The sequence below is a fragment of the Dromiciops gliroides genome, chromosome 4 (genome assembly GCF_019393635.1).
Source record: "Dromiciops gliroides isolate mDroGli1 chromosome 4, mDroGli1.pri, whole genome shotgun sequence".
NCBI classification, from domain to species: domain Eukaryota; kingdom Metazoa; phylum Chordata; class Mammalia; order Microbiotheria; family Microbiotheriidae; genus Dromiciops; species Dromiciops gliroides.
Genome location: NC_057864.1, coordinates 43,878,315 through 43,891,165, shown reverse-complemented (window position 1 = coordinate 43,891,165; position 12,851 = coordinate 43,878,315). Strand labels below are relative to the sequence as shown.

The 12,851-nt window shown below is 43.1% G+C and overlaps 1 protein-coding gene across 1 annotated transcript in view; it reads right to left on the bottom strand.

The window, feature by feature from the left end:
* Positions 1–11,639, bottom strand: part of MCOLN2 (mucolipin TRP cation channel 2) — a 92,984-nt gene extending 81,345 nt beyond the window's left edge. Inside the window, exon 1 of the mRNA XM_044005139.1 lies at positions 11,418–11,639. Within this exon, the coding sequence (XP_043861074.1) occupies positions 11,418–11,515 (98 nt within the window). The 5' untranslated portion in view covers positions 11,516–11,639. The remainder of the gene's footprint in view (positions 1–11,417) is intronic.
* Positions 11,640–12,851: the final 1,212 nt, after the last annotated feature.

Below are 12,851 nucleotides of genomic sequence, written 5' to 3'. Positions count from 1 at the left end.
AATTAAAAAAAAAAAGTCAAGCATTTGAGGTCTCCCTATATACCAAGCACAGGACGTGCTGAGGGTACAAAGACAAACATGAAAATAGCCTCTGCTCTCAGGAAGCTTATGATATATTGAGGGACATAACGTGGAAATATCTAAGTATAAACAAAACAGATACCAAAGAGTTACAAGTTGATTGGGAGAAGATGGCACAAGCAGCTGAAGGGATCAGAAGCCTCCCTCATAAAGGACAAATATAGGGAAGTGGCATGTAGAAAGGCTGCAAAGGCAGGAAGGAGTCAACTTGCCAACAGCTTGACATGCCAAATGAAGAAGTTTGTATTTGATCCTGGGAGGAATAAGGAAGCACTGGAGTTCATTAAGTGAGGAGCAACATAGTCTGATTGGAACTTTTAGAAAATCAGTTTGGTGGTTGCATGAAGGATGGAATGGAGAGGGAAGAGACTTGAGCCAGGGAAGCCAATTAGGAGCCTATTATAAATAGACCAGGCAAACAAGGGTGACTTTCAGTTACCTCCAACTAGGGTAAGGGCTCCATGAGAGAACAGGAAAGATTAGAGACATGAAGGAGGTAGAAATGATAAGCTTTAGCGACCGATTGGGTATGTGGGGTGAGGGACCATGAGAGGTCAAAGATGGCTCTTCGGTACCTGGAAGATGGAAAAGAGAACAGAGACCACAACAGAAATAAGGAAGTCCTACATGAAGTCCCCCACAACTGACCAGATGAAAGTGATTGTTCCCTCTTGGGTTTTCTTTTAGCACTTTGTCAGAATCCTTCTCTCCTTTGCACTTAACCACATTCATCCTTGCTTCCTAACTTTGTGTGCGTGTCTTTTTCCACTATCAAATTGAAAGCACAGGGAACATCAGATTTGGAAAGAATCCAAGAGCTCACCTAATTCAACTCATATCTGAACAAGATCCTTAACAAATTAGAGCAGGGCCTGCTGTCCCTAACTTGTAGCATCGGGCCTTGTAAACCATAGGTGCTTAATAAATGATTTATAATTAAATTTGCTGGGGTCAACAAGATTAACAACCAAGCCAAAATCAGTGAAATATGATACCTGTCAGCAGGATACAACTAGAACAGGATACAAATGCAACACCATGGGAAACTTATGAGGATAAAAGGATCCAGTCAACTGAAGGTTACATTTAACACACTCCAGAAACTGAGTACTCAACCAATTCCCTGAGTTGGTTCCAGAGTTGACCCATCAAGGGCCAACTAGTGATCAGGGGCTCTACATATGTAAACACATGAAGGGCTCAGATATCAGATTTAGAATTAGAAGGGATGTCAGAGATTCATCTAGGAAAAAAACAAACCTAATTTTACAGAAGAAGAAACTGAGGCCCATTGAGGCTAGCTAAATGACTTGTCCCAGCTCACAAGGGTAGTAAGTAGCAAAAATGAAATTTGAACCCATCCCTCAGATTACAAATCCTATATTTTTTCCCCTAGTTCTACCCTCCTTTGGGCAGTAATTACAAAATTTTTAGTAGGGAGAGGAACAAGCAATTATTAAGCACCTATTATGTGTTAGGTGCTATGCTAAGGTTTTACCAGAGGCCAGTTTACAAGACCTTTAAATGCCAGATGAGTTTTATATTTGATCCTGGACATAATAAGGAATACCTGAAGTTTACTGAACTTGGGGTGACATAATCAGAGTCAAGTTTTATGAGAAACGCTTTGGCAGCTGAATGGAGAATGGGTTGTAGTAGAGAAATATTTGATTCAGGGCAACCAATAAAATGGTTAGTGCAACGGGCCGCCCAAGGCGGGATAAAACCTGAAATAGGATTATAGCTCTGAGCGGAGAAAAAAGTAGAAATCACAAGATTTAGCAATGGATTGGATATATTGTGTTACTATAGGCCAGGCACTGAATTAAAAGTTTTTTACAAGTATGATCTCATTTGATGCTTACAACAATCCTGTGAAGGAGGTGCCATTTTTATCCCCATTTTAAAATTGATGAGACACAGGTTAGGTGACTTGCCCAGGGTCAAATAACTAGTAAGTGTCTAAGGCCATATTTGAACTCATGTGAAAAGTTGGGGATGACACTGAAAATGTGTCTGAGTGACTGGGATGATGGTGATGCTCTAGACAGTAATAAGTAAGTTGGAAGAAGAAATGATTTGTGTGGGGGAAAATAATGAGTTCTGCTTTGGACCTGTTTAATTTGAGATGCCCAAGAGACATCCATTTTAAAACACAAGAGGCTATTGGTGATGAGTTCAGGAGAGAGACTTGGACTGGATATATAGACCTGGGGATCATATATAGAGATGATGATTAAATCCATGGAAGCTCTTAAGATCACCAAGGATAGTAATATAGAGGGCAAAGAAAAGAGGGGTCATAACAGAGTCTTAGAAAACACTGACAAGTAGAGGACAGGCATTGACTGAAGATCTAAGTAGGCAGGAGGATGGTGTCATAAGAATAGCTGCATAAAAGCCAAAAGGAAAGAATGTTCAGGAGGAGAAAGGAACCAACAGTATCAAATGTTGGAGAGGCCAAGAAGAACTGGTAACTCTGAGGAAAGCAGTTCAGCTGAATGATAAGATTAGAAGCCGGGCTATAGAGCTTGGAAGTAAGAACAATAGATGCTACAATATCAATTGAAAGAACTATACACCAAAGAGTCAAAAGGAAATAGAATAAGGGCAGTCAGATGATGCAGTGGAGACATCACTGGCCCAGGTTAGAAGGACCAGGGTTCAAATCCAGCTTCAGACACTTACTACCTGTGTGATCCTGGGAAAGTCACTTAACGTCGATTAATTCTGAGGTGGGGGGGGGGGGAAATGTAATAAAACTTTAAAGATCAAGCAGTACTTGAATAGAGATATATTAGAGGACAACCCCACCCCCCACCCCACCTGACCCACTTCTTTGTGGAGGTAGGCAGTCCGCAGTATTTCCTCATTAGGAATTCCCATTACCGATGAAATCACGATCTAGTCCAGAATAATATAGACCAGAATAGTCCAAACAAAACCTACATTTTTCAATATATTGATCAGCTGTGCTGATGTTTTTATCCTCCAAAAAATACTCTGTTATATGAGATGGATATGTGAGATAATCCTAGAAATATAAGAAACAGAAGTGAGCCTATCAGAATAGCTAAAATGATAGAAAGGAAAATTGACAAATGCTGGAGGGCATGCAGAAAAAAAATGGGACACTGATACACTGTTGGTGGAATTGTAAACTGATCCATTGATTTTGAAGAGCAATCTGGAATTAGGCACAGTTATAAAACTATGTAAACCCTCTGACCCAGAAATACCACCATTAGGTCTTTTACCCAAGGTGATAAGGGGAAAAGGAAAAGAACCTATATGTCCTAAAATATTTCTAGCAGCTCTCTTTGTGGTGGCAAAGAACTGGAAATTGAGGAGATGCTCATCAACTGAGAAATGGCTAAATAAGTTGGGGTGTATAACTGTGATGGAATACTACTGTGCCACAAGAAGTGATGAGCTGGTTGGTTTTTTAAAAATATGGAAAGACTTGTATAAAATAATGAAGAGTGAAATGAACAGAACCAAGAGAACACTGGGTAAAGTAACGGCAATATTGTTTGAAGAGTAACTGAGAATGACTAAGCTATTTCAAATAATATGATCATCTAAATCAACTATGAAGGACTTATGAAGGAAAATGCTATCTATCCACCTCCAGAGAAAGAATTGATATATGGAAATATGAATTGTATGGTTACACACACACACACACACACACACACACACACACACACAATGTTGGCCTTCTCTAATGTAGGATTGGGAGGCAGAAAATTCAGAACTCAAAATGTAACAAAAAAATTTTTTTAAGAAACAGAAGCTATCAATAAAAGTTTATTTAAAAAAAAAAGGAATGATGAGAAGAGGAAATGGAGTTTAGCAGAGAAGCAGAAGAAAAATATAGATGGGCTAGATAATTGTGGTATGAGAACTCCACTTACACAGATCACAATCTTTCTCCAATTTTGCCTTTTTCACCCTGAGAAGACATTTAGTAACTTGCTGGGATCCCATAGCTAGTATTAGAGATAGGTTTTGAATCTAGTGCCTCCTGACTTAAAAGTTCAGAATCATTCTCAAGGGACTTAAAACATTCAAAGCTTAAGTGTTTTCCACAAAGTAGTAAAAAGAAAACAAAGAAGAAAAATATTGAGGAAAGGCCTCTAGTACAGTGTGTGTCCCTGTATATACTGCCCCTGTTGCTAGCTGGTTCAGTAGACAGACACCTATGACTGGAGATGGGAAGACCCACATTCAAATGTGACCTCATTACTACTCATCCTCAATATGATCCTGAGTAAGTCAATTCACCTCTATCTGCCTCAATTCCCATATCTATAAAATAGCGATAATAATAGCACCTACCTCACAGGGTTATTGTTAACAGCCAATAAGATAATATTGGTAAAACACTTTGCAAACCTTAAAGTAATGTAAATAGTGCTATCATCATGATTATTATTGTCATGTGGAAGATTTCAAGAATACAGGCAAACACTGCATGGGAAGACAGGTCACAATCTATATCCATGAAGGAAGTATACAAGCGAATGAGATCATGGATTTTACTAAAGCAATTTTAACAAAGTTTCAAATGCGTCAACTCAACTCAACCAAAATTTTGCCCTTTTATGAACTATGAAAAACCTCCAAAAACATCACCTGTGATAATTTTATTCTTAACATCAAAGGTTAAGGTTCTACAAAAAAAACCTTTTAAAGGTCTTTCCATCTCCATCTCCATCTCTCCCCCCTCCCCCAACCTTTTTTGTTTTAAGGAAGAATTAAAGCCTTCACCTCAAGGACATAATCTAATATGTATCAAGAGTTGAGACTTCGGAGTTACAGATTCTGCACAGAAATAGCACTAGACACCAACCTAGACAGGTAAGCTTCCTCTTGATTAATAGCAAATTTGAAGGAACCACACAGGTACTCTGGGAAACCCTAGGCCCAAAGAGTGGAACTGAACATAGAATCCCAGACACCATCTTGCCCAGCCCATACAGTGTAAGTAGCTCCTCCAAGCCAGGCTTTCTTAAACTTTTTCCATTCAAGACCTATATAAAGGTATATAAAATAGGTATACATGACCTTTAACTGTTGCCAAATTTTTCATGATCCCCACATTCAGTTACTTGACCCCCTCTGGGGTCATGACCCACAGTTTATGAAGCTAGACTCTATACCATCCTCAACTGACCTTCAGTTGAAGAACCCACCACTCTAGAGATAATTCTACTCCGTTAGGACATCCCTAATTCTTAGGAAGTTGTTGGTTTGTTTTTTTTCCCCTGACATCAAAGCAAGCTTGAATTTTCATCTTTGCTACTTCTCCCACCCCTCTTCCACATGGCCAGGCCTTCAACTGTCCAAAAATAACTATCTTGGTCCACCTGGGGATCTCTTCCCCAGGCTAAAGAATGTCTGCTCTTTTCCATGACCATAAGCTTTCTGGGACATCCCAGGATGGTCAGGGAGTGCTGACTATGTGTCTTATTAGCCTGTGGGTTTTATTTGGAGTCTTCTAGTTTGGAAAGGTTTGGGTTTTTTTTTCTTCCTCATACTAGACCATTATTTCAAAATGAGGAAATTCTTTCTCTACAACTGGAAGTTAGCTCTTACACAGCAACTTATAAGTTTAGGGAGTTTCCTGGAGAATTGAAGGGTTACATGACAGCCAGGTGGTCTTCCTGGCTCCAAGGCCAGTTTTCTATCCACTACACCATACTGCCTCTCTTTTAAGGGCTATCCCTCCCCCAAAACTTGTTTTTCAATTATGGTTAAAAAATTCTGAGGATGAAAGTTCTAAAACTGATTAGGCCACGGTCCCCACCTTAGTAAGTTAGTATCAGACCATCCGTGTTTATTTGATTGTCAGTCAAACATTATTTAAGTGCAGAAGATACAAAAGAAAGACCAAAATAATAATAATAATAATAATAATAATCCCTGACCTCAAGGAGCTCACACTCTCATGGGGAGACAACTGACCATGCTTGCCTAGTCGTACACAACAATAACTGTATATGCCAGATACATACAGTGTAAATGGGAGATAATATCAGGGGAAAGCTTTTTCCAGTCTACAGGAGGTGGAGGATAGAGAGGAGTGGGTTGGGCTGGAGTCAGGAAGGTCAGAGGTCAAATCCTGCTCAAGGAGGCACTTTTTAGCAGCATGAGCCTGGGCAAGTCACTTAACCTTGAAAAGAAATCTTTGGTTCTCTATAAATGCTTAGGTCCTTCCTCCTTTCCAAATAGTTACAAAAATGAAGAAATGACTAGAAGAACAGGAATTTCCCTAAAAGAGAATTCTTAAGATCTTCTCTGACTACCCAATTATTGTATCCAGAAAGCAGAACTTCAGCTTCAGGGCATTAAAGGTTACATCACAAAAAAAAAAGAATTATCTTCCTAAGGGAGATAAACAGCTAATGGGGGAAAAAGTAGACTAAGCCATATGGAGGGAAAACTCCATTTTGAAGCAACCCTGGAATAAACCCTGGTGTAGATACAGCTGTGTGACTGGCCAGGGATTTCACAATAATTTCTGGAAATATGATTCTCCCCTCTTCTTTCAGAATGAGCTCTCCCCTTTAACAAGGAAACCCCCAAATACTTCAGCTGACAACATTCTGACCTAGTCCCCCACCTCTGTCTGAGGAGAGCCTGACCCTTAAACTTTTCCACAATTACCAAGAAGTGTTTTCAATGATTCCCTACAGAAATCTTCAATGGGAAAGATTCTATTCTATGCCCCTTTGAGCCCCAGGAAGGAAGAATCATAATTAACTCTTTCTTGGAAGAACTCAGCATTGTTTCTGTATGAATTCTTTCTATAGATTATAACATGCTGGTGATCCTCCAGGAATGACCCCAGATATTTATCTAGGCCCCAGGAGCCTTTGCATCTTTATGAAAACTTATGGAGGAGCTGAAAACATTAGAAGAATCATAATTAAACAGGATTGTCATTTTTCCTTCTCTATTTTGTTTGTCCATGTTGTTCAGTCATTTTTCCAGTCCTGTCTGACTCTTCTTGACCCCATTTGGGGTTTTCTTGGCAAAGATACCGGAGTGGTTGGCTGCTTCCTTCTCTAGCTCATTTTACAGATGAGGAGACTGAGGTGAATAGGGTTAAATGACTTGACCAGGGCCACATAGCTAATCAAGTGTCTGAATCTAGATTTGAACTCAGGTCCTCCTGACTCCAGGCCCAGCACTGAACCACCTACCTTCCCCTTCCCTAGGTTGATTATCTCCAATTTATTCATTACCCAGCTAGCTGGGATGGCTTGTTATCGTCCCATGAAATTTTGCAGGGATCTTCTTTTCACTTTCTTAGTATTCTGCGTAAGTGTTTCTTGACTTGTGGGAAGTCCAGTGGGAAAGTACTGGACTTGTATTCTGATCATTACTGCCCATGTGACTTAGGGCAAGCCACATTCTCAGTTTCCTCATCTGTAAAATGAGAGGGTTGGCCCACATGACTGCTGCGGGTCAGCTCTACATCTGTGGCTTAAAAAAACTCTTCTGTATCTGGATGACAAGAGGGCAAAGCTCAGGAAATCTACTTTTACTGTGGTGCTCTTTCCAGAAGAGAAGAAACAGGCCTCCACCTTTCTTTCCTCGTGGTCGGCTTAATTTTTAGTGGCCAGAGATTAGTTTATGACAGTGGTTTTGTTTTTTGTATTTGGGAAGCCTCTTTTTTTTTTTTTTGGCTCAGTCTTCTTTATCTTTTCTCACTGTGAACATGTTAAATTGTATACTAAAATTTAAAGTTGTTACATGTACTGTGGTTCTCAAGCAAGGAGGGAGAAGGAAGCTGGGGGAGGGGAAGGCCAAGGCGGCTGAGGCAAAGCAGAAAGAAGCACTGGCCTGGTTTCAGAGAGTGGACAGGGAGGAAAAGTCCACAGCTAGAGTGGTCATTGGCTATGAGGGCAAAGGTCTAGAGAGCCTGGGAAAACAAGCCAATTTTGGAAGGAACTAGGGTTGAATAACCTGTGTTATGTCAAAAGCAAAGGGTGTGGTTTCTGAAGGTTCATTACGATATTAGTTTAGAAGCAGGGAGAGTTTTTGAGTGCTTTTGTGGGATTTTTTTGTTTTGTTTAGTTTTGGTGAGGCAGTTGGGGTTAAGTGACTTGCCCAGGGTCACACAGCTAGTAAGTGTTAAGTGTCTGAGGCCAGATTTGAACTCAGGTCCTCCTGAATCCAGGGCCAGTGCTCTATCCACTGTGCCACCTAGCTGCCCCGCTTTTGTGCTTTTTAATGAAAAAGAGCTACAAAAATCCAGGAGAAGGATTGGTAGACATTGGCAGGCCTCGGTAGGCTCCCTCTCCTCCCCCACCAAAATTCCAGGGTCTAATGAGGTCATTCCCTTGAGATTGGGAGCAGCTGTGCTGGGTCTAGGAGTGAAGGGAGCAATAAAGTTAACTCACTAAGCCCAACTCTTTCTATTTTACAAAAGGGGAAACTGAGGTTAAGAGATTAAGTGACTCATCCAGGATCTCACAGTTCCAAAGGGCAGAAGAGCCAAATTGGGAGTCTTTCCAGCTAACAAGCATTTTTTTTAAAGTGCCTACAAAGTGCCAAGTACTGTGCTTAGAGCCAGGGAAACAGGCAATAATAATAATAATAATTAGTATTATTATAAATAATAAATAAATAAATAAAATGGATAGATGGATGAATAAATGAATGAAAAGATGGATGGATGAATAAATAAATAAATTTTTAAAAAGAAAAATAGTTCTTCCTCTCAAGGAGCATAATGAAGAAATCTGACTTTTCCAGAATGTAAACTGTTCGGTCAGAGAATTCTCAGGGTGGCCAGAGATCAGAAGAAGTAACTCATCAGGGGAATTGTCAATCTGTGGCAGATCAGGCAAAGGCAGAGCCACTCTGCATCTGAGGGCTTCCACTCAAAGTCATTTCTGTTTAAATCCAGCTTGGTAGTAGAAAGGCAGGGGTTGCTTAAACTACTTTTCTGTGTTTCTTCTTTTTAAAAAATCGAGGCATGGGGGTGGGGGGAAGCAGGCAGCTAGGTGGCACAGTGGATAGAGTACTGGCCCTGGAGTCAGGAGGGCCCGAGTTCCAATCCAGACACTTGACACTTACTAGCTGTGTGACCCTGGGCAAGTCACTTAATCCCAACTGCCTCACCAAAAAAAAAAAAAAACAAAGAGGGAAGAAAAATCTCCCCAAATCTTTAGATAATTATTTGGGCTGAGGGAAAGACTCTAAAGGGTAATACATGGAGCTAATCTTCTTAGGATTCAGTTAAATTAACTTTATCGTAAATGAGCATGGGTATTTTCAACCCATTTTAATCTACCAGCATTTCTTTTTTGTTTGTTTTTTTGGGGGGGTTTGGGGGGTTTTTTGTTTGGTTGGTTGGTTTTTTTGGTGAGGCAATTGGGATTAAGTAACTTGCCTAGGGTCACACAGCTAGTAATTGTTAAGTGTCTGAGGCCAGATTTGAACTCAGGTCCTCCTGAATCCAGAGCCGGTGCTCTATCCCCTGTGCCACCTAGCTGCCCCTACCAGCATTTCTTAAGCACCTACTTGAGGCCTGGCGTTGTGCTAGGTAAAAAGGGTACAGGGACAGCCCCTGCCTTCAGGGAGTCCACTGGAGTAAGGCAAAAAATGGACCCAAACAATTCTGTTCAACTAGCATTTAGTAAGCAACCATTATGCACCAGTTCCTGCCATTGATAGGCTTATAGTTTACTTCAAGTCTATTGAATCGAATCAAGAATCATTTATTAAGGCCTTACTAGTGCCAGGCACTTGGGCATACAAAGTAAGACCACAACAGCCACTGTTCTCAATTAGCTCACAGCCTAACAGCAAGCAAACAGCTTTGCACAGAGCAACAAAAGAAGGCACTAGTTTTAAGGGAATATGAAATGTTTATTTCTCCCTCCCTGGTACTTCTTCCCTCACTGGTGGATGTTAAATACATCTGTAATACTGCAAGTCTGTTCTGGGAGGGAAACAGGAAAGTCTCCAAATAGTATTTAAAGTAAGCCTAACAAGTGAACACTGTATTTGCTTTGAAGGAAGGAGGGGGAGAACATATGCATGTTTACATACACTACCTTCTGTCAGGCTAAGCTGCCAATAGAGTCCTTTTATAGGTCTGAACTATGTACTCTCTCATAATGAAGCGGAGGAAGAGGGGGGCTTGGGGTGGCACAGTGGCTCTCCACCTAGAGAGAGGGAATTGGAGTTTAACCAAATTAAAATCCACCAAAGGAAATGAAAGACCAGTTTGTTCCATGGGGGAAAGCTAGCATTTGGTTGTCTGATCCAGTGTGACACAAGAAGTGAGAGCCTCGAGAAGGATGGAGTCATCGACTATATGAACTTTTGAAAAACAAAAAAACAAATAAACCAAACCAGGCCAGAGGAGCCCAGGAAGAGGCTCACCTGATGGGCCAGCTGGGAAAAACTCCATCCGTGTCCCTCACTTGAACGATAAGATAAGGCTTCCAGAGTTTATTCCTTTGGCTTGCAAAACTTTCCAAGGCTCTAGAGGGTTATTTGGGACGGATGGGCGGACGCGGACCCACGGATCACGGACATGGACCCACGGACACGATTTGCTCAGCAGCTCCCAAAGGGTGAGACACCCAGGAGGGAGGCATCCATCCTTCTGGTCTCACATGTTCCCCATGGCCCCCAGAGCTGACCCCTCGGAGCGAGGCCATAGAAGCTCTAAAGACCCAAGAGTGGAGTTGAGCAGAGGGATGAGCCTGGGAGCCTGGCGGCCCAAGGATCCGCACGGAGCCCCGGGACTCAAAGGCTCCTCTGTGCCCCTGCCCGCAGGGGTGGGGAGCGTAAATACTGGTTTCCGCCCCCGACTGTAAGTCACCACCTGACTGCATCTGCAGCTGCAGGAGAGGGGCGCCCTAGGGAGAGGACCCGGGGCCGCAGCGAACTTGGGAGAGTTGGAAAGTTTATCCACCCACGTGACAAGCCATCCAGGGTCCGAGATCTCGGAGATGAGAAAATCAGGGCAGAGAGGATGTGGGAGGGGCGGGGGGAATCGTGGAGAGGGGATGAAAGGGCTTCTCAGCTGGAATGAGGAAACTGGGGGGCGGGGGGGATGGTAAGGGGCAGACGCATGAAAGGAAACCAGGTGGGCGAAAGCAAGCGAGAAGGTCAAGATCACTCTCTGTCTGAAGTCGGGGGAAGGGGCTGATCTCTAGCCCGTCAGCTCTTCATCCAGTGCTCTGAGCTGGCACAAGTGGCTCTCCTCCCCACTAAGGGGGGGGGGAGGGCCACACTGTCCCTCCCCCTTCCCACCCTGTCCCCCAGGACTCCCAAAGCCCGAGGCTCTGCTGCGTGCCACTGACCTGTTGCTGGCTCCCCAGGAGTTACTTTTAGGGGGGAATCTCACGGGCAAATCCATCGAGTCTGCCCCGCGGGGCAACCGGCGGCAGGGCTGAGACATAGGGTGGTGGAGGTAAAGGAGGAGGAGGAGCTGCAGGAAGAGGAAGGCGCGCCCGGGCTGAAGCAGGCAACTAACCCAGCAGGTGTCACGTGAAGGCCCCTCCAGCGAAGGTGAAAACCGAAGAGGTGCTTTTCACCTGCTCGCCCCACAGCTCCCGGGACCTCTGCGGGTGGTGAAACCCAGCTCCGGGCCTGCCCCGCTTAGAGGAGAGAAGGAAAGAAGAGAGGGGACGGGAGGAAAGGGGGTGAGCAGTGCCAGAGGTGGGCGGGACGGCTGTCTAACAGCTTCCCAAAATTTTCTCTAGAAGCGAAGTTTTGCAAAAGCGCTTGGGACTTTGGAAAAGTGTCTGGGGCGGCCTTCCCGAGGCTTCGCCTTCGCAGTCACGCCCAGTCCCGGCCCGCCCAATCCATGGGCAGTTCAAGCTCCTGTATTCTAGCCCCCGCCCCAAGTTTCACCCTGGCCCCTTAGTTGTGAGGGCCAGTAGCCTCAGTCAGGGACAGTTTCAAACCACCAATCCTCAGCCCAGGAGGGGCTGGAAGGATTTGGTCTGTTTTGAGTAACCTAGAATGCCGCTAGAATAGACACTAACATATTTTACCCAGGATTATTCCTTCCTCCTAGTGGTATGGTGGAAAGAGTGCTAGATATAAAGATCTAGAGAATCTAAATTCAAATTCTACCCTCCCCACGTGTGTGACCTTGGACAAGTCACTTCAATGAGCCAACAGAGATGCCAAACACTTGCCCCCATCGCCAGGGTGGGAACCAGATTAAAACCTAATGGGGGGGGGGGGGCAGCTAGGTGGTGCAGTGGATAGAGTACCAGCCCTGGAGTCAGGAGTACCTGAGTTCAAATCCGGCCTCAGACACTTAACACTTACTGGCTGTGTGACCCTGGGCAAGTCACTTAACCCCAATTGCCTAACCAGAAAGAAAGAAAGAAAGAAAGAAAGAAAGAAAGAAAGAAAGAAAGAAAGAAAGAAAGAAAGAAAGAAAGAAAGAAAGAAAGAAAGAAAGAAAGAAAGAAAGAAAGAAAGAAAGAAAGAAAGAAAGAAGAAAAAACCTAATTGGGAAATATTTAAAATAAATAAAAATACAGCAAAACAGATAATAGGTGGTTTTCTAAGTAAACATGTGGCTGCTAGGGTCCTTAGACCACTCCACTAGATGATCTCTCAGATCCTTATCAGGTTTCAATTTATGAAGAAAGTCACTTTATCCCTATCTTAATCTGACAGACTGTGATGATTCTGGTCTCTAAGGGGGCAGCAGGTTTTCAAACTCGAGAACTTGGTGTGGGGAGGGAGGGACATTGATGTTAGGTACGTGAAGCCAT